A 24,526-nucleotide genomic window follows, 5' to 3' on the forward strand; every position below is an offset into this window, starting at 1 on the left:
GGGAATCTGATAGGAGAGGATAGAAGATCATGGAAGAAAGGGAAGGGGAGGGAGCACCAGGAGGAGATGATGGGAAGGTAAGGAGATAATATGAGAGAGGGAAATAGGAAAGGGGTATGATAAAGGGTGGTGCAATTACCAGAAGTTCACGAAATCGATGTTCATGCTATCAGGTTGAAGGGTATCCAGACGGAATACAAGGTGTTGCTCTCCAACCTAAGTGTGGCCTCTTCACGGCAGTCGAGTAGGCCATGGACTGACATGTCAGAATGGGTATAAGAAATAGAATTGAAATGGGTGGCCACTGGGAAATCCTGCTTTTTGTGGCGGATGGAGCGAAGGTGCTCAATGTTTATTTTTTAAATAAAGCAAGAGATTCTGCAGATGCTGGAAATCCTGAGCAACACACCAGAATGCTGGAGGAACTAACGAATAAACGGTCGATGCTCTGGGCAGAAACACTTCAATAGGACTGGAAGAGAAGGGGGAAGGAGTACAAGCTAGAATGCTGAAGCCAGGTGGGTGGGGAGTGAGGATCAAGTAAGAAGTTGTGAGGTGATTGGTGGCAAAGGTAAAGGGCTGGAGAAGAAGGAATTTAATAGGAGAGAAGATTGGACAGTGGGAGAGGGATGAGGGGGGCAGAATGCGGAATTGAAGAAGAGGCAAGGGGAAGGAGGAGGAATTGTTGGAAATTAAAGAAATTGATAATAATGCCATTAGGCTGGAGACTACCCAGATGGAATATGAGGTGTTGCTCCTCCACCCTGAGAATGGCCTCATCATGGCAGTAGAAGCCACAAACTGACATGTTGGAATGGAAATGAGGATTGGAATTAAAATGGTTAGCAAACGGGAAATCTTGCTTTTCACGGATGGAGTGAAGGCACTCCTTCCCCTCCCCCAGCGTTCTTACCCTTACGTCTTCTCCCTTCCTTTCCAGTCCCGATAATTTCCATAGATGCTGCCTGACCTGCTGAGTTCCTCCAGCATTTTGTGTGTTGCTCATGTTTTAAATAAAATCTTTTGGGAAGCACCATGAGTTTTAATAAGCCACACTTTAACATTTTTGAAATTAATTTAGTTATTGGTACACCCATCTTAATGTCTTTTATTTGGATTAAAAGCTAAACCACTTTTCAGCATCCTGGTGTATTTATAACTATTAATTTTATGTAGAGAACAAATGATTTGGTTTTGTTTTAACAGATTATATATTGATGGTCCATTTGGAAGTCCATCAGAGGAAGTCTTCAACTATGAGGTTAGCCTTTGTGTGGCCGGTGGTATTGGAGTGACCCCTTTTGCTTCAGTACTAAATACACTATTGTACGTGCATTTTCTTTTTGTCCAACAATTTTGTTCATGTATTCATGAGTAATAAAGGACTTTGACAATAACCTCATTACCGAATGAGAAAACAAATTAAGTATTGAATTGTTATTTGAATGTGTCTAAAGAGCAACATTCTTGTTTAAAGCACAGATATTATTTATTGTTCTTGCATTTACCTTTCCACCTTGTGGATTATAAGTATAATGAAGTCTGGAATTCTCCTTACTTCATTATGAGATAGCTTCCTTTCATATTTTTACAATGAATACTGTTTAGTTGGGAAATTTTCTCTTGTGATCTAAGAACTGCAATTTTAAACACTGCCACAGAAAACTGAATAGTCACTTACCTTCTGAATTCTTCAGATTACAAGTGCAGTGACCTGTATCATTTTCACATTGAAAGTTAAACTAGAAATAGAAATTAGTGGCATATATTTGACTAAGTTATAATCGGATATCCCAGAATCTTAAAAGTCTTTATACTCAAACTGACTAATTGTCAGCCTACAGGCAGTCTTATCTACTTAACTTCAAAATCTCCTTCAACTTACGGACTTGATCGCCCTGTATTCCTGAAGCAAAGTGTCCTGGGCAGAATTTTATGCGATATGTAGAATGCTTTAAGCAAAATAAACCTGCTGAATCCTGTCAAATACATTGCTAGAAAAATCCGGTTATTAAATCCAGTAATTAACATAAAAGAAATTGTCAGTCAAAATGCTCAGTATAATGCATATCATTGAAATAAGAGTAAAGGCAGCTTCATTCCAACTTAGGTATATTATCCACTGCCTATTGGTGAAGTTGACATATTTCCTTCTGTCCAAGATCAGTCCAATCCCCAAGAAAAAGTTTTACTTTTTACAAACCGTACATATTTTGCCGCCTTCCTTTTTTCTAAACTCATAATAAGTATTTATTAGGATAAATAAAATATAAATCCTTCAATGTTGGTTAGAAAGTCATCAGTGGACACAGATATAAAACAATGGGAATAAATTGCAGATATGAAAATGGAGGATCTTTTTTTGTACATAGCTCTGCCAAGGTGGTGGAAGCACATTTAGTAGCCCCTTTTTCTAAAGCAAATTGGATATGCTTAATAGTGGAAAATTTGCAGGAGTCATTTTATCTGTCATCTCTTTGGAAGAATTGAACAAAGTCCATAAAGGAAGCAATAAAAAAATGCTTTCTGAAGTGTGTTATTGGGTTGAATTTTGAAGTACGTAACAATGACCTAGGCTGCGGGTTTAATATGTAACTCTCTTTTTTTCAAGGTTTCTCTTAGCTGATACTAAAGACAACATCATAAATGATGGTTTTTGCTCACCATATAATAAATGAGTTTTGAATATCAGACAGAAAGGTCATTAGGTCATGGAGTTTTATCACAGGATATACAAGATATAAAACCAAAGTGATGTATGAGATTCCATATGAAAATCTTAATGAGAACATTGTGAACTATTTGATAGGGTAATGAGGGTCTAGACAAGGCACCATGCAGATTCACTGAAACTCCTCTTAGAGATAAAAATGTCAAGAAAGATGTGAAAACTTGGGTTTTTACTTAGTACAATACAGATCCTTCCTCTTTCCTTCCTTCCTTGCGCCCTTATCTCCTGGTGGAGTCGTTGGGGCACCGTCATGACAAGCTTTGCACCAGTCTGTTCCATCTATTGTGGTTGTGTGCCAGAGCATGGGTCACTGCAAATGTTTTCCCTGCCCATTCTTTAATGTCGTCCGTTCATCTTTTCCTCTGTCTACCTCTCCTTATTCTCCCCTCCACAGTTCCTTGTAGAACAGTCTTTGCAAGGCCACTGGATCTTGTTACTTAGCCGTACCACCTCAGCTTTCTTTTCTTCACTGTTGTGAGAAGGTCTTCATGGGGGCCAATGTGGTGCTGGATGGTCTTACAGACCTGCTCGTTTGTGATATGGTCTAAGTATGAGATGCCCAAGATGTTGCGATAACATCTCATTTCTAATGCCTGTTTCTTCCTCTGTAGCTCTGCTGTGAGGGTCCATGTCTCACATGCGTGCAGGAAGATGGAGAATACTTAAGCACACAGGAGTCTGATCTTGTACTTCATGGTGATGTTGCTGTCCCTCCGTATTGTCTTGAGTTTGGATAGTGCAGTCATTGTCTGTGCAGTTCTTGCTAGGACTTCTGGTCTTGTTCCTTCATCACTGATGATTGCCCCCAGGTATTTGAACTGCTGCACTGTCTCAAGTTTCTGACCATGGACTGAGATGTCAGTTGTGATGGCACCATTGGCATTTGCCATGAGCTTGGTTTTCTCGGCACTTATTTCTATTCCAAACTTTGTGGACACTCTGTCAAGATGACTGACCAGGTTGGCCAGTTTGTCCTCTTTTCCTGCAAGTCCATCAATGTCATCAGCAAATCTTAGGTTTGTGATGTTCCTCCCTCCAATGCTGACTGTGCCCACATGATCTTCAAATGCAACACTCATGATTCGTTCCAGGAAGACATTGAAGAGAGTGGGGAGAGGAGGCAGGTCCTGACGGAGTCATACAGAGGTATGCAACCACTTCTCGATGGTGCCCTGAGCGAGCACTGCACTGGTTACCCTGGCGTAAAGCTGATGGATTGTATGAATCAGCTTCTGCCTCATGTTGAATTTCTTCATGGTGGCCCATAAGGCATCATGCCAGACTCTGTCAAACGCCTTCCTCAAGTCTATGAAGTCATGGTAGAACTCTCTCTGGTGCTGAAGTTGTTCCTCACAGAGGGTGCGGAGGGTGAAAATCTGCACAGTGGTGCTTCTGCCCTTACGGAAGCCTGCTTGATCCTCGGCAATGATTTCTTCTGCCTGAGGTCTCAGTCTGTTCAAGATGATTCTGAGCATTACCTTGCTTACATGGCTGATCAAACTGATGGTACGGTAATTCTGGCAAAGTTGGAGATTGCCTTTCTTGGGAAGCACAGTGATCAGCGACTGAGTCCAAGGTATCGGCCATTCACCTGTCTGCCAGATCTTATTGCAGATGGTGGTAAGCATGTCTACCGTGGCCTCTCCTCCATGCTTCAGCAGTTCAGCAGGGATGTTGTCAACTCCTGCTGACTTCCCGCACTTCAGTGATCGTATTGCGGCTTCAACTTCTTCACACACGATTGGATAGTCATCCTCATTGGAAGATTCCTGCACATTCAGCAGGATTGGATCCTCTTTGCTCTGGTAGTTGTACAGTTCTGAACAGTACTCTGTCCACCTTTCCATTATTTTCTTCTTTGAGACTTTTGCCATTTTTGTCTTTGATGGTGTTCACTTTGGCTTGTTTTTCTTTGGTAAGATTTTTCACCGGTTGGAATGCCTTCTTTGTGTTGTTGTTGGAGAGGCTGTCTTCAATGTCCGTACATTGTTCAGCTATCCACCTTTGCTTTGCATCCTTCATTTCCCTCCTGATTTCCTTGTTGATTTTCCCGTATTCTGTTCTTCCCTCTGCTGTGTTTTTATCTTTCTTTAATTTCCTTTTTGTGTCACACATATCCAGTATCTTGTTAGTGACCCATGGTTTAGACTTGTGGTGGCTTTTTCCTAGAATCTTGCTTGCTGTTTCCGTCATCACTGTGTTAAAGTTATTTGTGGTGGTCTCCAAGTCTTCATCAAGGAGGAGTATTGGTGCAAACTCCCCCCAATTGCTGCCTGAAATTCTTCAGAGATGGCAGGGTCTTCCAGTTTTTCAAGGTCGAATCTCAGCCGGCTGTTTTTTGGCTTGTTGATTCTCCTCAAGCGCACTCTGATGTTCGTCATGACAAGGTCACGGTCACTGCCCACGTATGCTCCTGGGAATGTTCTGGTCTTCGGTCTGCTCACACCAGATTTGTGCCATCTTTGCACCAGGATGTAGTCAATCTGGTGATGTTGACCACTGGGGGCATGCCAGGTCCATCTTCGGGATGCTTTGTGCTCTCCAAGTGTGTTCGACAGCACCATGTTGTTATAACCGGCAAATTCCAGCAGGCTTAGTCCCCTGTCATTGGAAGTGTCATTGCCTGAGGGGCTGATGAGATCCCCCCACTCATCTTGTGTGTCTCTGCCCACCTTGGCATTCCAGTCGCCCTGAATGATCAGAATATTTTTTTTGTCCACCTTGTTGATGACACCTTGTAGTTTCTTGTAGAATTCTTCAAAGTGTTCATCGTCGTAGTCTGTTGTTGGTGTAGACTTGTGCCATTGTGATGTTGAATGGCTTTATCCACAGGCGGATGGTCATGAGCCTGCTTGACACTGGTTGGCATTCTAGGACGTCGTTCTTGATGGATTTGTTGACTAGGAACCCTACGCCATTTTCATGTCTGTTCTCTTCTCCACTATAATAGAGTACATGTCCTTCCTCAATACGCACTTCTCCAGCGTTCTTCCATCTGGCTTCACAGAGCCTGAGGAGGTGCCAGTTGTATCTTTCCATCCCATGTGTGAGTTCCTTGAGTTTCCTTGCTTGGTTCAGCGTTCTTACATTTCACGTGGCAATTGTGATGTTCTCTGTGCCATGGATCTTCTGTGTCAAATCACCAGTAGCACATTTATTGTGTCTGCCCTGATGTGAGACGGATCGCGCGGTCATTGGTAACACGGGCTGCAACCGATCCAGTATGAAGTTGCTTTTCGATGTGTTCATCATGTGGCGTGTCTTGGGCATCTGAAACCTGGCGGAGCCCATCCCTCTCCAGGTTTGACCACAGCTGATTTCCTCCAACTAGGTGGCTCACCTTGGTCATGAACACGTGGCCGTTATAGTTCATCTGAGAACCTTTCCGCCCTGGCCGGTGACTACATCATGGAAGTCTTCCACCCAGTAGTGCCATGTTAATACTACCTCTTTACATGGTTTAGCCCGCCAGCTGAAGCGGTTTACCGGGGTATGGCGCTTGAAGCCAACATGTGAGAGATTTAGGAGATGGTTGAGGACCGGTGATGCCCATCCACCCTGTCTGGTAGGGAGCAGCATGACAGATATTAAAAGTAGTACCTGTATCCAGAGCCCCCTATACCCTAATACAGATCATAAACAATAAAATGGAAGTGTTTAAAATTATGATGAACCAAGATAGGTTTAATATTCTTGTTGGTTGAATGATTATCATTATATTAACATTATATTATGTTAATACAGTAATAAAATAATGATAATAACATAGTAACGGTATAATATATCATAATATTAATATTATGACCGAAATATTAAGCAAACCTGTATCTGGTTTAAACATTATTATAACTAGCTGAGCAATAGAATATTGTGCAGTATTTTTTCAACTTTACTGTTAGGATTAAATTGCAAAGATATTTGCCTTGATCAATATTAACATATACATTTATAACTAGGCAATTACTGCTAGCAGAAAAGGCAATTGAGTACCTAGGATGAACATTGATCAACATATTTAAAAGGTTCTGCTGAGGTAAAGCAATGTCAAACATAAAAATATTTAACATTAAATATAATTCTTATAGAATTGGATTTATTAATAAAATTATATGCTCTTGAAATATGACTTTTAACCAATTATATTGCCATGGATTATTTAATGAATCCTTTTAAAAAATCGGAACCAAATGTGCAGGGTATCAGCAAATGAAACAGGATATACTGCACAACACAGACAAAATGCTGGAGGAACTCAGCAGGCCAGGCAGCATCAATGGAAAGGAATATAGTTGATGCTTCAGACCGAGACCCTTCCTTAGTCTTGAGCAATGGTCTCTGCCCGAAACGTCAACTGTACTCCTTCCCATAGATACTGCCTGACCTGCTGAGTTACTCCACCATTTTGTCTGTGTTGCTTGCATTTCCAGCATCTGCAGATTTTCTCTTGTTTGTGGTAGGATATACTGCACTATCAACTTAGGCAATGGTGTCCCCTTCATGTAGGTAATTAATTAGGCTTTCAAATTTGGTTGTTTACTAGGTTAAGTGTCACTTCTCATAGGAGTGTAAAAAATGGGAAAAAAAGCAATTTGCATTATTCTTGCACACTTCTTAGCAAGTGGTTAAAAAGTTTGATCAAAACCTATGAACTAATTCCCAGAAACAGAATAATGGGTGTGTGAGAAATATCAAAAGTATGAGAGGAGAAAAACAGCTCCATACAGAGTTTTAAATATGACATAAAGAAGTTAAACGAATACTTAAAGTGTAAAGGAAAATATTTCATAGAGAATTCTGAAAACACTGAATAGAGATTGAATTGTAGTGTTGCATAGAAAGGCAGGTAGGAACAAATATCCTGTTTTCATAAATCCTACCAAATACATCATACCTGACTGAAAAAGGAACGAATAAGCACATAATCTAGTAGATTCCAACAATAACATGCAAAAAGGAAATAGATAAATTTTTAATGTTTAGGTCAAACAGACACGAATCACAAAAGTTGTTCTGCAGCTGGAACAGGTTATCAAGAAGGCAAATGGAACGTTGGCCTTCATTGCTATAGGGAATGGTGTAACTGTACAGGTGAGATCGCACCTGTAGTATTGCATGCAGTTCTGGTCTCCTTACTTGAGGAAAGATATACCAGCTTTTAGAGGTGGTTAAGGGGAGAATCACCAGGTTGGATCCTAAGATTAGGGGGTTATCCTATGAGGAGAAACTGAGTCATCTGGGACTATATTCACAAAATTTGGAAGAATGAGAGTGGGTCTTATAGAAATAAATAGAAATATGAAAGGGGATAGATATGATAGAGACAGGAAAGTTGTTTCCACTGGTAGGTGAAACTAGAACTAGTGGCAACAGTTCCTCTTCATCTCCATCCTAAGTCTATTCCCCTTATCCATTTATTGTATTCCCTTGTCATGCTTGCATCAGTCCCTATTGAAAGGCATTATTGAATCAGTTAATAACCTTTCAAGATTTAGGGGAATAGACTTAGGGCAGAGATGAAGAGAAACTGTTTTTCCTAGAGAGTAGTGAATCTGTGGAATTCTCTGCCCAGTGAAGCATTTAAGACACAGTTAGATAGATTTTTGCATTGCAAGGGAATTAAGGTTTATGGGAAAAAGCGGGTAGGTAGAGGTGAGTCCATGGCCAGATCAGCCATGATCTTATTGAATGGCAGAGTAGGCTCAATGGGCCAGATGACTCCTATCTTTTGTGTTATTATAAATGAAGTATCATTTTTTGCTACTTTCTTATTGACTAACAAGCTCATTTTAGCTTTATTCATGCAGTCAGTCTCTTTATGCACTATAAGAGTAATCATATATTTTGTCTTCATCTGCCATGTCAGCAAATATGGAGCCTCCACCCATCTGTGTAAGGTTGAAATTGTTTAAATTAATTAACCTTGCTGTAAAAAAAAATCCCCATAAACTTCCTAATCTCCTTTGAGCTCAGGAAAGTGGATAATGAATACTAATTGTAATTTTAACGTAATTGGCAAAGGAAGTGAATCCAATTTTTTTCTGCCACATTTTAATAAAGAATACATTAACTGAAACGTTGTTACCTGATTAAATGATGGCTTTCAATAGAGACTGATGCAAGCATGACAGGGGAATACAATTAATGGATAAGGGGAAATAAAACAAATGAGTGTACATAACTCGATATTTCTATCAAAGGGTATGAGAAGTCTGGTAGGCTGAATGTGTACCTCTTACGCTTTAAGATTTAATGAAATGTAGGACACTTGTGCTTATGCTTTAAGCTGTTGGGTTGCATTTTGGACATTCCTGATCTCTAGACTATTGGAAACCATTTGAAATGTTGTTGATGGTGCAAATTTTATCAATTTTGTTCCATCTCCCAGAGCTGATTGGAAGCAATACAAGCTCAGACGGCTTTACTTCATTTGGGTGTGCAAGGAAATCCAGTCCTTCCTCTGGTTTGCGGATCTGTTGTGCCTTTTACATGACAAGGTAAGACTAGATGGCAGGTGAGCCATGGATACAGTATTTTTCTTTATTCCATACCGCTGTAAAATCAATGGTGTGAGAACAAGAATAGTTTTCAAAGATTTCAGTTGATGCCAGATTGAAGTCTTTAGGAAGCAGTATGCAACGCGTACTGAAAACCAGAAATAAAATCAGAAAATGAAAGAAATATTCAGTAGATCAGGCAGCATCAATACAGAATGAAACATCTTAGGTTGGTGACATCACAAGAACAGTGAAAATTTAGGAAATGGGCATATGGTATGTTTAGTTTCAACAAATTGTGTAACCCAAAATAAAATAAGAACCTGGACGAATCTAAGTTGTTTATTCAGTTCATGTTATATAAAACTTGGTTAGATTTCAGGGCTTTCATGACTAGTAATATAGATATTTGCTCCACTGTTGATTGGATTTCTGTAGGGGTTTAATATAAGTTGGAAAAGATGAAAATATTATAAAATAATCATAATATCATATTTTGTTTGATTTTACTCCTTTGTGTATTCAGTTAAACAGATATTTTAATAGACTTTTAAAAAGTAGATTATTCCATTTATGAGTGACACAGTAAGTGTTTATGTTACACAGCTGTAATAACCTGGCTTCAATCCTGACCTCTTGTACTCTGTGCAGAGTTTGAATGTTCTTCCTGTGGCTGCTGGGTTTTCCGTAGGTCCTCCAGTTCTCTTTCACAACCCAGACCTATGCTGTTCTTTTGGTTAATTGACAGCAGGGGAATCAGATAGGTTTGTTGGCATTTGAAAGGCATTGGGAAGTTAAGTAGAAGAATGGGACTGGCAGAAGTGCTCTGAAAGCCGGCCTGGCTCACCAAGCTGAATGGCCTCCATTTATATCATTAGGAAATATGAGAAATAAAACATGAGGAAATATAATCATTTTACTCCTGCAATAAATCTGACCTGTCAACAAATACAGGTTACAGGAAATCTTGTTCAATGTAACCATAAGGAATAGCTAAGGGTTTGCTTACAGCCCTTGTGAAAGATCATGATATAAATTCATGCTGAAATACTAGCCGCCAGTCTCAAGCAGTGACAGGGAAACTGGCTGAAGGAGCCTGAGCCCAGTTTAAGGTGGAGCAGAGGTACAGAGGAAAGGAAACATACTTGTCACAAATAGCTCTTTTGATATTCATTGCTAGACCACAAGACCTTATCTAAATATTCATAAATAATTTTGCTGGGTAAAATGAATCAAAATGCTGATTCGGTGTGCTGACAGAGGGGTTTAGGGTCACTGAATGACGTTAGTGGGGGCTTGAGTAATCTTGCCCTTGAAGGATGAATCCTCATCCATCAGCTAAGGAATCAGGCTGCAGGACCGACCAACCCACTGGTAGAGCTACAGGACATCACAATTTATCGGTGGGTGTTTGAAGATTCTCCGATACTTTGTAATGGGCGGCTTGGGGATCTGGGCTGCAGCACAGCTGCATTGATTTTTATCATTTAGCATTCTGAGGTGCCACCGAGGAGCTTTGTGTTTTTCCAGATTAAAAGGAAACAGATTTGCTGAGACATTTCTTAATACTTTTTAGTTGATATTTTTCTATTTCTAGCTATGGCAGGAGAACCGTCCAGACTACTTGAACATCCAGCTGTATCTTAGTCAAACAGACGGGTTGCAGGTAATTTACAATTGTTAACTTATGCATGTCTAGATCATTCTGATTAATCCTATTGTATCATTCCTCAACTTTTTCCCTTCTCCAGGAAATCAATATAAATTCATCATCTTTGATTTTAATGGATTTATCAATTTTTTTAATCATCATAAATTCATTTCTATTTTCAATCAATTATTTATGTTCTCTTATATTCACTACCTCTACTGAGAATTGATTGCTCTTGTTGCAGGTCAATGCTAAATACCATTTTTTTGCTTTAAAAGATTATAGAGGTAGAAGGTAACTAGCTCATAGTTTTAAGGGAGTTTTCTTCCCTGTATGATATCATAAGAAAAGAGTTTTTCCAATTGTCTGGGTGTTCTTGAGTTAGGTGTGGAGACAGGTTGTGAAAATTATTTTGCTTGTCATTTTCACTCTGAGCATATTAGAGGTTGTTGCTTGTCAGTGCCAAGAAATGAGTTTGTTAAATTTTGATTGAAACACCAAGTCTTGTATTCATTAAGCCCCTCTCCCCCCAATCCTCCTTCCCCTTCTAACCCACTCTAAGTAGCTGTAGTTGTTTACTTTGTTGTTATTCTGAGTGGAAGTTTCTGCTCAGAAGCAATTCCCGATGAAAGTGATAGCAGATTAATCTCAAAGAATGCAAAGACAATAGAAAATACCTTTAAAGTTTTAAAATATTTTTGGCCCCAGTGCAGATCATCTCAGACACCATTGATCACATTCTGGCAATTTGATTGCCTTTTGTTTTGAGCTTACTATTTAACTGCATCTCATTGAGATTTACCAGCAGTTCCTTAAACTTCAAATATCTTCTATCAAATTTGTTTTCTCCCTTGAAAATGCATGCTTGCTTCCTTTCTAACCAACTGAACAATTTGAAGACGTTCTGTCACTACATGCTCAATTGTAGACTCTGATAACTTATGACAACAGATGTTAGCTTTTAGTTTTCCTCTCAGAAGTAGTGGAGTGACAGACTTTTCCAATCTGAAGGAATGGTTTGCAAATCAATGAAACTCTAAACAATTATAACAAAAACATCTGTCTTATTTTCACATACTTATTTTTAAAACCCTGGGAATGGATCATCTGGACTTTGTGGTGAGCATCTTCTTCTAAACAGTTATTTTGTTGACACAAGTTTACGTTAATCTGCATTCATGTTTCAACATTAGCTTCCTTTGGACATCTGGCATGCTACATCTGCTTCCGTTGTAAATATTTTCACAATTTAGTGCTTATCCAATGTTTCTGCTGAGTCCTTATATCTGTACCTGTCTGCAAAGGGTTCACTTTGCTCCTGTTTTTTCTTTCTATCCTTATAAATGATAAATTGTACTGACTTCAAGCACCTTTGCTAGTTTCATTTCATAGTCCTTTGTTATGCCTTGTAATATCTACTTCTGTGTCTTCCATTCTACTGTACATTTCACACCGTGCCGAAATCTATTCCAGATTTTTGGATGCCTTTTTCATATGCTTTTACTTGTAGTTTTTTGGTCTGGCATCTGTGGGGATTAGGGGGTACCAGTTAGTCAAATATGCTGGTTAATCAAGAGTAAGGTTTGATCTCACATAATCAATAATACTGAGGATTATGGAATAAGGGAAATAGAATATAGTACTCTGTAGTAAATTAGCAGTTGCCATTACCCAATAGGCAAAGAATTGATTTGTGCATTACGCAGCAGCAGCAGAGGATACCTGGTCACCTTCTTGGTGCTGTGTCAGTGTTGGCCCTGCTGCTCTGTGCTGGCTCACCATTGGTACATGTGCTCTTGTGACACTACACCAATGCTGGTCTAGGCATCTCTGCAGTTCTGCATTCAGCCTGGCTGCTTTCATGACTGATAAAATATTTCAATTTTACTCCAGGTTCTCCCTCTGAAGTGTCAGTTACTGGGATTGCCAGTTGGTGAAGTGCCATTTAGCCGAACTTACACTGCATATTGCTTCTTGTCTCTATTCGCCCCTGCCCTGCATTTATTTTCAACCAACTCAACACCTTTAAGAATGAGAACAATATTCTAGAAAAGTTTCAGTCTTGTTTTAGAGCAAACCACAGCACGGAGACGGCCTTTACCAAAATTGTCAGCAAACTTAGGCTCAGCACCAGTTGCAACAGAGTCTCATTTCTAATCCTCCAAGATATGCGTGCTGCCTTTAACACAATTGACCATAACATTTTTCTATGTCTAATTGAGAACAGGGTTGGCCTCTCTGCTAGTACCCTTAATTGGTTTTGCTCATATATCTTATAGATAAAATATTTTATCTGCCTTAGAAACCAGTTTTCTAAAAAATACACTATTCACTTTGGTGTTGCTCAGGGAAGCTGTCTTCTCCTTATACATGCCCTTCTTAGGAGACATCATTAGATAGCATAAACTTGATTTTCACAGTTATGCAGATGATACACAGTTGTATATCTTGGTTGAGCCTGATGATGATAACACCCTATCTTCTCTGACTTCTGGTATGGCAGCAATAATTTCTTAAAGCTAAATGAAGATAAAGATGAAATACTTTTGGTTGGTCCCAAAGCCATTGGAGATGGAGTTCTTGATAAACTTGGGATCTTGGCTCCCCTTGTAAAATCAAAAGTAACAAGCCTGGGTATTATCCTTGATTCTGATTTGAATTTTAAATTCCACACAAAGAAAGTGACCAGGGCAGCATTTCTAGATTTAAGAAATATTGCCAGAGGTTCATTCATTTCTGTCATTTAATGATGCTGAAAAACTTAATTAATATCTGTATATCGGATAGACTAGATTACTGCAATGCACTTTTTACTGGCCGTCCAAAGCAACTTAGTGAAAAACTTCAGCTCATTCAGAATGCCACTGCTAGACTTTTAACTAAAACCAGAATGAGGGAGCATATCACTCTGTCCTAGTTACTCTGCATTGGTTTTCTGTATCTTTTAGAATTGGTTTTAAAGTTCTCTTACTTGTTTTTGAAGCTCTTATTGGTCTGGGACACAGGATCACTTTCGTTTTGTTATCCTGCTTGAGCTCTCAGGTCCTTTGCCAGTCTCCTAAATTTAACCAATCCCCCTCAAAAGATAATTGGCAGATCAGCTTTTTTGAACTATGCTCCTAAACCGTGGAATTTGATACCTGAAACTATAAGGGTTGCAGACTCAGTTGTAACTTTTAAATGCTAGCTCAAATCCTGTTTATTTAATCTTGCTTTTAACTAACATCTTTTTGTCTTTTATTTTCATATTATTTTTATATTTAATTTTCTTTCATATTTACACTTTATCCCACTGTAAAGCAGTTTGAAATACGTTGCATGAAAAGTTCACTACAAATAAATTAATATTATTATTATTTTTATAAATAGATCCCCTTAGTTACATAATGAGGCTTTATAAATGATTAAGTCACTTTTTTGTATGCTTCCCTCAGTTCTAAAATTTTATCGAGCAACAGATTTCACTGGTTTACTTTGGTCTTTGGCTTCATGATATAGAAGAGAAGCTTACCTAAATTTTATCACCTGTTTGGTATTCCTTCCTTCCTTCCATCAGGTTAACTTGACTACAATTGTTTGCTTTTAGACTGGTAGTCCTGCACTGGTACTGTTAATTGTCGATTATAGCTTAAATAATAAGCTATAATGAGTAATAGCTCATTATTGATTTTGTGCACTTTGCTGCAGGAAGCCAATGTACACTGAACTGAATCTCAATATCTTTCTGTCAATACTTCCCAGATACACACAGTGGCCAATTTATTAGGTGCTTGTTAAAACAGATATCTAATCAGTCAATCATGTGGCAGCAACTCAATTGCATGCAGGCATGTTCAAGAGGTTCAGTTGTTCAGACCGAACATCAGAATGAGGGAAGAAATGAGATCTTATTGACTTTAACTGTGGAATGATTGTTGGTGTCAAGCTGGATGGTTTGAGTATCTCAGAAACTACTGATCTGGGATTTTCATGCACAGCACCCTCTGGAGTTTACAGAGAATGGTGTGAAAAACAGATTTAATATCACTGTCATAAGTTGTGAAATTAAGAACATAAAAACATAGAAATCTACAGCACATTACTGGCCCTTTGACCCACAATGTTGTGCCGACCAAGTAACGTACTCTAGACCCTGCCTAGAATTTCCCTGCCACATAACCCTCTATTTTTCTAACCTCCATGTATCTATCTAAGCGTCTCTTAAAAGACCCAAACACGAGGAATTCTGCAGATGCTGGAAATTCAAGCAACACACATCAAAGTTGCTGGTGAACGCAGCAGGCCAGGCAGCTTCTATAGAAAGAGGTACAGTCGACGTTTCGGGTCGAGACCCTTCGTCAGGACTAACTGAAAGAAGAGCTAGTAAGAGATTAAAAGACCCTATTGTATCGGCCTCCACCACCATCACTGGCAGTGCATTCCACACACACACCACTGTCTGTGTTAAGTTTATTAACTTTACAGCAGCAGTACAATGATATACATGATAAATACAGAAAAAAAACTGAGTTACATTAAATATATAAATGTCTATTAAATAGTTAAGTTAAAATAAGCAATGCAAAATAACAGAAATAAAACAGTAGTGAGGTAGTGTTCATGGGTTCAATGTCCATTTAGGGGCACCTAATAAAGTGGCAACTGATTGTATGTTATAGGTGACAGCTTATGACCTACACTAATGATTATATGGGCCTCACATGGGACATCCAGATCAGTTTCTGCAAGAATAGTACATGCTATCCATATGCTCTCTTTAAATTTCTAAGCCTATGAATGACTGTATATCTATCTTTATTTGTAAATCATTAAATTATGACTGCATTCCCATTAAGTGTACTCTGAGATAAATGACATGAAGCACTGTTAGCATACATGCTAAGCTGACGTGTAAAGGTGGCACACTGATATATAAATAATTTTCTCAGACTGAATGTTAGAAATATGAATTTAAAAGATAGCTGAGAGAATACATAACATTTTTTCAGCATCAGAAGTATACTTGCTTGCTGTGGAAATCAATACTTTCTATGTGGGGCTACATTTTATTACTTGTCTCTATCTGTCTCAGAAAGCTTAATACTTTGAGCAAGACCCTTCAGTAAGATTGATGCAAAATCAGCTGGTATTACTAACTGGACTTACTTCTTTCAGATATTGATTCACCAATATTGTATCATTAGTATTTACTATTTTATCAGTGTTCGTCCTTGATGCATGAAATATAAGAACATGAAGAAGCCTTCTATACCTGTCAAATCTGTTCTCTTTTTCAGTCAGAGTTGAGTAATCTGTATCACAACTCGATAAGATATTAAGAGCAGAATTACGCCTTTGGCCCATCTGGTCTATTCCGCCATTCCATCATTTCTGATTTGACGTCTCTCTCAACCCCACTTTCATGTCTTCTCCCCATAACCTTTGACACCCTTACTAATCAAAAAAACTATCAACCTCCGCTTTAAATATACCCAATGACTTGGCCGCCACAGTTGTCTGTGGCAATGATTTCCACAGTTTCCACCGTCTGGCTTAAAGAAAAATTCTCATCATCTGTGTTGTAAAGGGACATCCTTCTATTCTGAGACTGCCCTTTCTGGTCCTGGACTATTCCACTATTGGAAATATCTTTGCTACCTCCACTCTGTCTAGGACTTAAAATGTTCAGTAGGTTTCAATGAGATCCCCTCGCATTCTTCTAAACTCCAGGACTACAGGCCTAGAGACATCAAACGCTCCTTCTTTCTCAGGATCATCTTCATTAATCTCCTCTGGATCCTCTCCAATTCTTAGAAATGGCCCCCACACTGCTTACAGTACCCCAAATATGGTCTGTCTCAGGATTACATCCTTGCTTTTATATTCTAGTCATTTTGAAATGAGTGCTAACATTGCATTTGCCTTCCTTATCACCAACTCTTTTGCTTTCTGTGTCTTGATTCCCTTGGATAACTCAGGTCCATTATTCTTAGTTGTGAATATTCCAGTTGGATTATAAGGTTCGGTTTTCTGTTATCCGTTGAAAATAGTAATTCTGGAATTCACTTAAAGTTGATTTAATTGTAAAGCTACCATTCCGTTAAAACAAATTGCTTGCAAAGTGCTTACGGGTGTTTAAATTTATTTTACCCAGTTTTTAAACATCTGTTTTGTACTATCATTGGATGTATCCATATACTTGTTCTGGACCCCAAGTATCAGGAAAATATTTTTCTTTTGACCTAATCTGTTGAATTGCTTTATTGTTTTATACACCATTTTAGATTACCATTTATCCTTCAAAATGTATATTAATTAGGGATGCTTATACAATCTGCTCTCAACATTTAACCCTTTAAACCCTGTGTAAATCTGGTGTAACTCCACTTTACTCATTTTGATGCAAATAGATCTAATGGAAGATTCGGTAGCAAAACCAAATGGAGCCCTCCAATGAGGCTCTGTAAAACTAAGGCATTTCCCCTGAATTTGGAATGTCAGCTGCATTAAGGTAAATGCCAGTATTCCATTATTTTGCCCAAGCGGTAACAATGCATTAACCTAAACGACTTTTGTGCAAGGACTAATCTTAGTCTCTCACTGCTCGGAAAATATTCCAACGTGACTTTTTCCAACAAGTTCAGCCTCTCTGTAGCACACTATAATTACATATTTCCTCTGCCTAAAATACTTGTGATCTTGGATATGCAGATCTCTGTTCCTGGATCCAAGACGCTGGTCTATGTTGTGAAATGCAGAAGTCTAATCGGATCTTATTGGGAACATTATTTGCAACACATTTCAAATTTGAGACAAACCATTTAAATTCTATCACCAAACCCATTGTTAACCCATGACATGTTGTACACTATTCCATCCATTTAGTGATATCTGGTGCACAGACTTCTAGAAGTCTATATTTGTGCACTTAAATATTCTCAAGTTCTCAAAATATTCTACTTGTTAGACAACAAACCTGTGCCAATTGATTAGATGAAAATTGTACAACCCAGTTGATCTGTTTCTAATAATACCAAGTTGTTAATCAGGGTGATGTCAGATCTTTAACAGCTTTGCTCTCCTCCATTCATTCTTAAGTATTAGTGAAATTTACAATTTTCTTCATTTGTGCAGTATATATTAATGTTTTCGAGTAAAGTCAGCAGTTCCATTCAGGCCTGTTGGCACTCAGTTATTCAGATGTTACTATGTTTCTGAGTCTCTTGTTTGGTCAGCCAATTACAGAACTCCAACTGAATGATATATGCTGGCATCTCTATCTCTATATGCAATCCTATGGCTGAACTCTGTCTTGTGATTCCCCAAAATTATAATGAAGGGAATTATAGTATTGTAATGAGGATTTCTTGCTGAGGAGGCATTATTTCAATGGCTTCAATTATTTTCATTATTTTATTTTGCTTTAATTCTTTGTTAGTCTCATTCAACAGAAGACAAAATTCTGTGTCCAGGTTCAGCTTTGTCTCTTATTAAAGGCTATAAGGCTGTTCCGAGGTGGGACCTTTGTGGTAGGTCAGTTGAAAATGATTTGCTGATAAGGCCTCATCACACTTTGCCATCAAATCTCCAAATGTGGACATACAATCAATTCAGCCGCCTGTATTTGGGCCAGAGTACTTAAGTGCAGGCCAGAGAGCAGTAAAGCAGAGCTCTGCATGTTGGCTTGAGACTGTTGGCTCAATCCAGCAAAATCCAGCCTATTGAGGAACTTGATAATTATGCCTTTCAAAGTCACTCTTTCACAGAACTTTGAATGAAGCAAGTTCGTAAGTATGATTGGTTTTAGTGTAGATAGTGCACAGTGATTCTCCATAGAAGCTAAATGTGGAAAAAAATGTAGTAACTTTGAGTGAACCGGTAATGAACCACATTGAGCTGAACCAGTGCTTGTCTTGTGACCAGTAACACAAAGTGAAACAACTACAGGAAGTGAAAGATAGAAGGTGAGATAAATCAGAGGATAGCCAAGAGAAAGGGAGAGGGGTGGAACGTACTTGAGCTTAATACATTGCAAAATGTAGAACAGGCATGAAATAATGTATCTTTAATGTTCAATCATGGCAAGGAATTACATGTAGTGGAACAGCAGAATGGCAGCATGGATTTGAAATGTTAAAGCTGTTTATTTTTGAAAATACACGTCACTTCTCTTCAATTACTTGTTTTCATTGATGTACTTTCTATTTTATCATCTTCTGTAGAATTTAAATGCAGAAAAATATCAAGTGCTGAACTCCAGGCTTGTTATTGGAAAGCCTCGCTTGAAACTTCTGTTTGGTGAAATAGCCAAGTGCAATAGACAGTGAGTAAACATTGAAATTTGGGATGTCTATTTTCTGTAAAGTTTCATGTTGGTGTTCATTGGCATTTCTGCAGACTGCATGGTACTGTTAGCTGGTACAGTTAAAAGCACCTTATGGAATGTTGCAAAGGAATTTGACCATTTTTCTGTTTTGGTGGGTAGCTATCATTAATCACTATAGCTTTATCGAAATGCTGGCTTAGGCAATAAGAACATACATTGTTGCTGGAAGGTAAGCAGGTCTACATTCCGCTTTTGACAAAGGGAACATATTTATGATTCCTATCTATGTAATACTGAAGGCATAAAGACAGGAGAAGGCCCATACTGTGTTGAGTTTGTTGAAGCATTGAGTTAGATCATGGTTGGGTTGTATCTCAGTTCCTTTAATCACTTATGGCCCATACCAAATTAAAACCTACCTTTAAAATATATAAGATCCTTGAAGGACTAACAGAAATAATTCCCTTGGACCTCAAGTTAATTTTGAATACATTTCTTAGAGGCAAAATCATTAAAGAAGTACATGTGTCAAAAGGTGTTTATTTTGATGATATACTCCAATGCCAAGGTATGCTTAATGTAATCAATTTTGTTTGAGAAGGTATCCACCTTACAGTTTATAATCATTATAGTAAATATACTGTCCCTGATGTTATTTCATGGGGTTACTGTATGTCTACCAAAATTTAAGATGCATTATTTTAGCAGTAGCATTGGCTTGTATAGGTGAAATAAATTAAAACTGTTAGAGGGTCATAGCATGTGGTGTGAGGATAGGGGCATAATCATCAACATAAGTATGTTTAGGAGGGGGGATATTTTTTACTTGTTACTGCTTTCAGGCAAACTGGTGGCAGCAGATCACTTCCATGCAATTTGCAATATGCAGTGAACCTTGGAAATGCACTATACCATGCATTTAAATTAAAAGTTTGGACGAAAATAAAGTGTCAAGGATCTGACCCCATCTAAGCTGAAGGATGCTTACTTTTTGCTTGAACCAATTGGGTAATAATGTAAAAAGGCCCAAATGATGTGTCTTCCAATAATATTGTACACTTGTGTGTGTGTATGTGTGTGTGTGTATATATATATATATATATATATATATATATCATAATATATATATTATGTTTGGTGGTCTGAAAAGTGTTCAACATAACACCACTGTTTTTCTTCCTTTCTGGCAGAAAGTGTGTAGGTGTTTTTTGCTGTGGACCCAGCAAACTCTCCAAAGAGCTTCACAATCTCAGCAACAGAACCTGTTCGCATGGAACAAAATTCGAGTACAACAAGGAATCATTCTCTTGAAAACCATTTTGGAAAATGTGCAGTGTAAAATAATAATAAAACTTGAAGTGCAATTAATTTTGTTAATATGGTGGTCAGCAGGATTGGCCTTAGACAATCTCCAGACACCAAAGAGTGAATCATTGAATGCATACAGATACAGCAATTAATGTGGTGCAGGTATAAGTTTGTGTATTGGATTGTCAAAATCATTTTATGATCAACTCATACATTTTTGTAATTTTTGGGGAAAGCTGGATATCTTGTTTTTGTAATAACACTTGTGTGATTTTTATTGGAGTTTTAGCAAATCTATTTCTTATGATGAAATTTGCATGTACAGAGACAGAAGTTGTTTAGTGTCATACATTGAACTGGAGAAGGTTTAAAACTGCTGTGAGAGGTCAGGGAATTGGGAACTATCTAAGGCTTCAGAACCTCCATCTGATTCCAGTACCTACAGTACGTTGTGTACTGTGACACAGCTGACGCAATAGTTAATAGCCATGTCTGTTTTCTCCTCCATGTTAAAGCATATTCTTTGTATGGTATTAGAATACTTCTGTGTTTTTCTGCACTCAACCCCCACATAAACGTGACCTTAATAATACATCTGCATTTCAGTCTGGTTGTCTTCAGTATTGAATTATGTCTCCACAGCTCATGTTTCATGCAGAATAATTGCAGAGGGGCTATTGATTTAGTTTCATTATGAGACAGATGCATGTTAAATTGGAGGATTTTCTATTATTAAATAAATTTTAAAGACTGAGCCTGTGGTAAATGTTGCATAACCTTTACTCCTCTAGTTCCTTTACATGGCTAGCAACAGAGTGATTTAGAATCTACAGAAGCAAAATGATCTTACGGTGCTGCACTTTAATGTACTTACACCCTGAGCAAAGCAATGTGAAATCTCAGAGAATTTTTACCTCAGCTGGTTGCTGAATATAAACAAAATAAAAATCTTAATATCTAAAGGGCCAAGTCAACCTTTTGCACTCAATGTACATTTGATTAGCTGATAGAAATCTTAAAGTGGGTTTTACAACAAGTGTCTTTAAAGAGCATGAAGAAATACTGAGCTTCGGGAAAAATATTGAGAATAAAAATTTGGAAATGGGGGAAACAAAACTTCTCATGAAATTTTGTTCCAGTTACTCGGTTAAAATACCTTAATTATTTTATACAAGAGGTATCTCAACTTTTTACAAGAGACTGGATGCACAGAACTTCCTTTGCCTTTTGCAATGTACAGCTAAAACTGAGTATTTGTAAATTCCTATCTATTTTAATTTTGATTGTTTTTACTTCAATGGTAAATTTACAAGAGAAAATCTGAACAGATTGATGAAGGTAGAGCAGAAGATGTGGATATGGATTTCAGCAAGGCATTTGACAAGGCTTATTGAGAAAGTAAGGAGGCATGGGATCCAAGGGGATATTGCTTTGTAGATCCAGAACTGGCTTGCAGAGTGGTTGTAGACGGGTCATATTCTGCATGGAGGTCGGTGACCAGTGGTGTGCCTCAGGGATCTGTTCTGGGACCCATACTCTTTGTGATTTTTATAAATGACCTGGATGAGGAAGTGGAGAGATGGTTTAGTAAACTTGCTGATGACACAAAGGTTGGGGGTGTTGTGGATAGTGTGGAGGGCTGTCAGAGGTTACAGCGGGACATTGATAGGATGCAAAACTGGGCTGAGAAGTGGCAGATGGCGTTCAACCCAGATAAGTGTGAGGTGGTTCATATATGATGGCAAAATATAGTATTAATGTTAAGACTCTTGGCAATGTGGAGGATCAGAGGGATCTTGGGGTCCGAGTCCATAGGACACTCAAAGCTGCTGTGCAGGTTGACTCTGTAGTTAAGAAAACATATGTGCATTGGCTTTCATCAATCATGGAATTGAGCTTGGGAGCTGAGAGGTAACGTTGCAACTATATAGGACCCTGGTCAGACCCCACTTGGAGTACTGTGCTCAGTTCTGGTTGCCTCACTACAGGAAGGATGTGGAAACCATAGAAAAGGTGCAGAGGAGGTTTACAAGGATGTTGCCTGGATTGGGGAGCATGCCTTATGAGAATAGGTTGAGTGAACTCGGCTATTTTCTCCTTGGAGTGAAGGAGGATGAGATGTCACCTGATAGAAGTGTACAAGATAATGAGAGGCATTGATTATGTGGATAGTCAGAGGCTTTTTCTCAGGGCTGAAATGGCTAGCATGAAAGGGCACAGTTTTAAGGTGCTTGGAAGCAGCCACAGAGATGTCAGGGGTAAGTTTTTTATGTAGCGAGTGGTGAGTGCATGGAATGAGCTGCCGATGGTGGTGGAGGCGGATATGATAGGGTCTATTAAGAGCCTCCTGGACAGGTACATGGAGCTTAGGAAAATAGAGGGCCATGGGTAACCCTAGGTAATTTCTAAGGTAAGGACATAATCGGCAGAGCTTTGTGGGCTGAAGGGCCTGTATTGTGCTGTAGAATTGCTATATTACTATGAATGGAAGGATTAATATGTGGCTTGTATTATGCTGTCCTTTGAGTAGTTAGATAAACCAACTCCCAATTTCTATTCAGTGGATGTATTTGGGCTGATTATCGGTGTATATTTGTACATTTCTAGGATGTAAGTTGGTTGCAGTTCTGTCATCCTACTCAGTGACAGTTAAACAAATTAATACTGCCCCTTATACTGTAAATCATGTAGTATTATAATATGTATTTCTCCAAGAAACAGCAGTCTGTGGAACAGACCTCTGTGAGAGATTTGATTTGTAGTTCGATTATAATGTCTTGTAACTGGCAAATGCATACTAAGGGACAACCAAACCAAAAAGAGGAATCTAAGTGGCTAATTAATATGTAGTACTTATCTGGTCATTCTCATCTCAGATCAAATCTTATCCAAAGTAACTGGCAGCAGAATTTCATACTGAGCCAAGAACCATAACAATAACTACCATCATCTAATTTTTGCACAGCTGGACATTTGAAACTAATTGTAAATCAGCAGGTTGAATTTGTTATGGCCATGTGACTTCCTTATCTATTTCAGAAATATATAAACAAAATCTAATTACCCTGTATAAAAGCAAGCAGTTAGAGGAGAGACAAAAGGTATTGCAACAATTTTAATGTGTCACTGGTAATAAGCAGGAATCACACTTTGTGGTTGTATATTCCTGTAGGTCACATTGTAGACTTGTAGTGGATCAATATCAATAGTAGTAAAACATTTATGTGCTTTATATGATATATGAGCTTTTTCAGACCAGTTTTGTATATTCTGTTTATATTTAGAACCAGCCTCTGCTGTTTCAGACCTGCATGTCATTCTTTGAAGGAAATCGGGGTGAATCAGGTTCCTACCCCACCACAATACGGAACAGCTTGTAATAAAGTCATAGATGGCAATCTAAGTAGCAATAACAATGAGAAACTATTTTTTTGGCTTATTTGTAGCCTTTAACAAATTAACAACATCATCCACTTCCAAAGGTTCTCTTCTTCACTCACTTACTTTTGGTGGGATAACTTATATCTGATTTTATTCTTAATTGTCTGTTGATAGCCAGGGCACTCTCCGCTCTGATATCCTCCAAGAATCTATTGGTTCCTCCTGTTTCTCAGATAAATGTTAACCCTCAGCAAGATCAAACATGCACAGTCAATTTCCTTATGTGATTTCAGGACTCCTGGCTCTATTTCTCCCCCACTAGCCTGTTTCCTACTGCTGTCACCCCGCAATGTGTCAATATTATCAGACTGCCCATCTCCTATTCAGTTCTATATAAGAAACAATTTTCTCTAAATAAATATTTGAAAATTGTACTCATTATATTCTGTGCCTACTTAAAATGTCATGCCTAGCAGCTTATTGAGATATTTTTACCATCTTAGTGTCATATTTGACCCTGTGATGAATTTTCAACTTCATTTTGCTGCCATCACTAATCCCACCTCCACAGCATGCCCCGACTCTATCCTTTTCTTCAGCACAGATGTTGTCAGCAGCCTCGGCAATGACTGTTACTTTCAGAATTAACAATTCCA

At 38.4% G+C, this 24,526-nt stretch overlaps 1 protein-coding gene across 3 annotated transcripts in view; it reads left to right on the top strand.

The window, feature by feature from the left end:
- LOC134349003 (NADPH oxidase 4) overlaps positions 1 to 24,229 on the top strand; it is a 149,394-nt gene extending 125,165 nt beyond the window's left edge. For 2 of the 3 annotated variants that reach the window (XM_063052837.1, XM_063052839.1), the window contains 5 exons: positions 1,207 to 1,326; positions 9,117 to 9,225; positions 10,823 to 10,891; positions 19,078 to 19,178; positions 20,372 to 24,229. In XM_063052837.1, coding sequence (XP_062908907.1) covers positions 1,207 to 1,326; positions 9,117 to 9,225; positions 10,823 to 10,891; positions 19,078 to 19,178; positions 20,372 to 20,492 — 520 coding nt within the window. In that variant the 3' untranslated portion in view covers positions 20,493 to 24,229. The remainder of the gene's footprint in view (positions 1 to 1,206; positions 1,327 to 9,116; positions 9,226 to 10,822; positions 10,892 to 19,077; positions 19,179 to 20,371) is intronic. The other variant, XM_063052838.1, reaches the window with a different exon arrangement.
- Positions 24,230 to 24,526: the final 297 nt, after the last annotated feature.

This window comes from Mobula hypostoma, chromosome 7 (assembly GCF_963921235.1).
Source record: "Mobula hypostoma chromosome 7, sMobHyp1.1, whole genome shotgun sequence".
NCBI lineage: Eukaryota > Metazoa > Chordata > Chondrichthyes > Myliobatiformes > Myliobatidae > Mobula > Mobula hypostoma.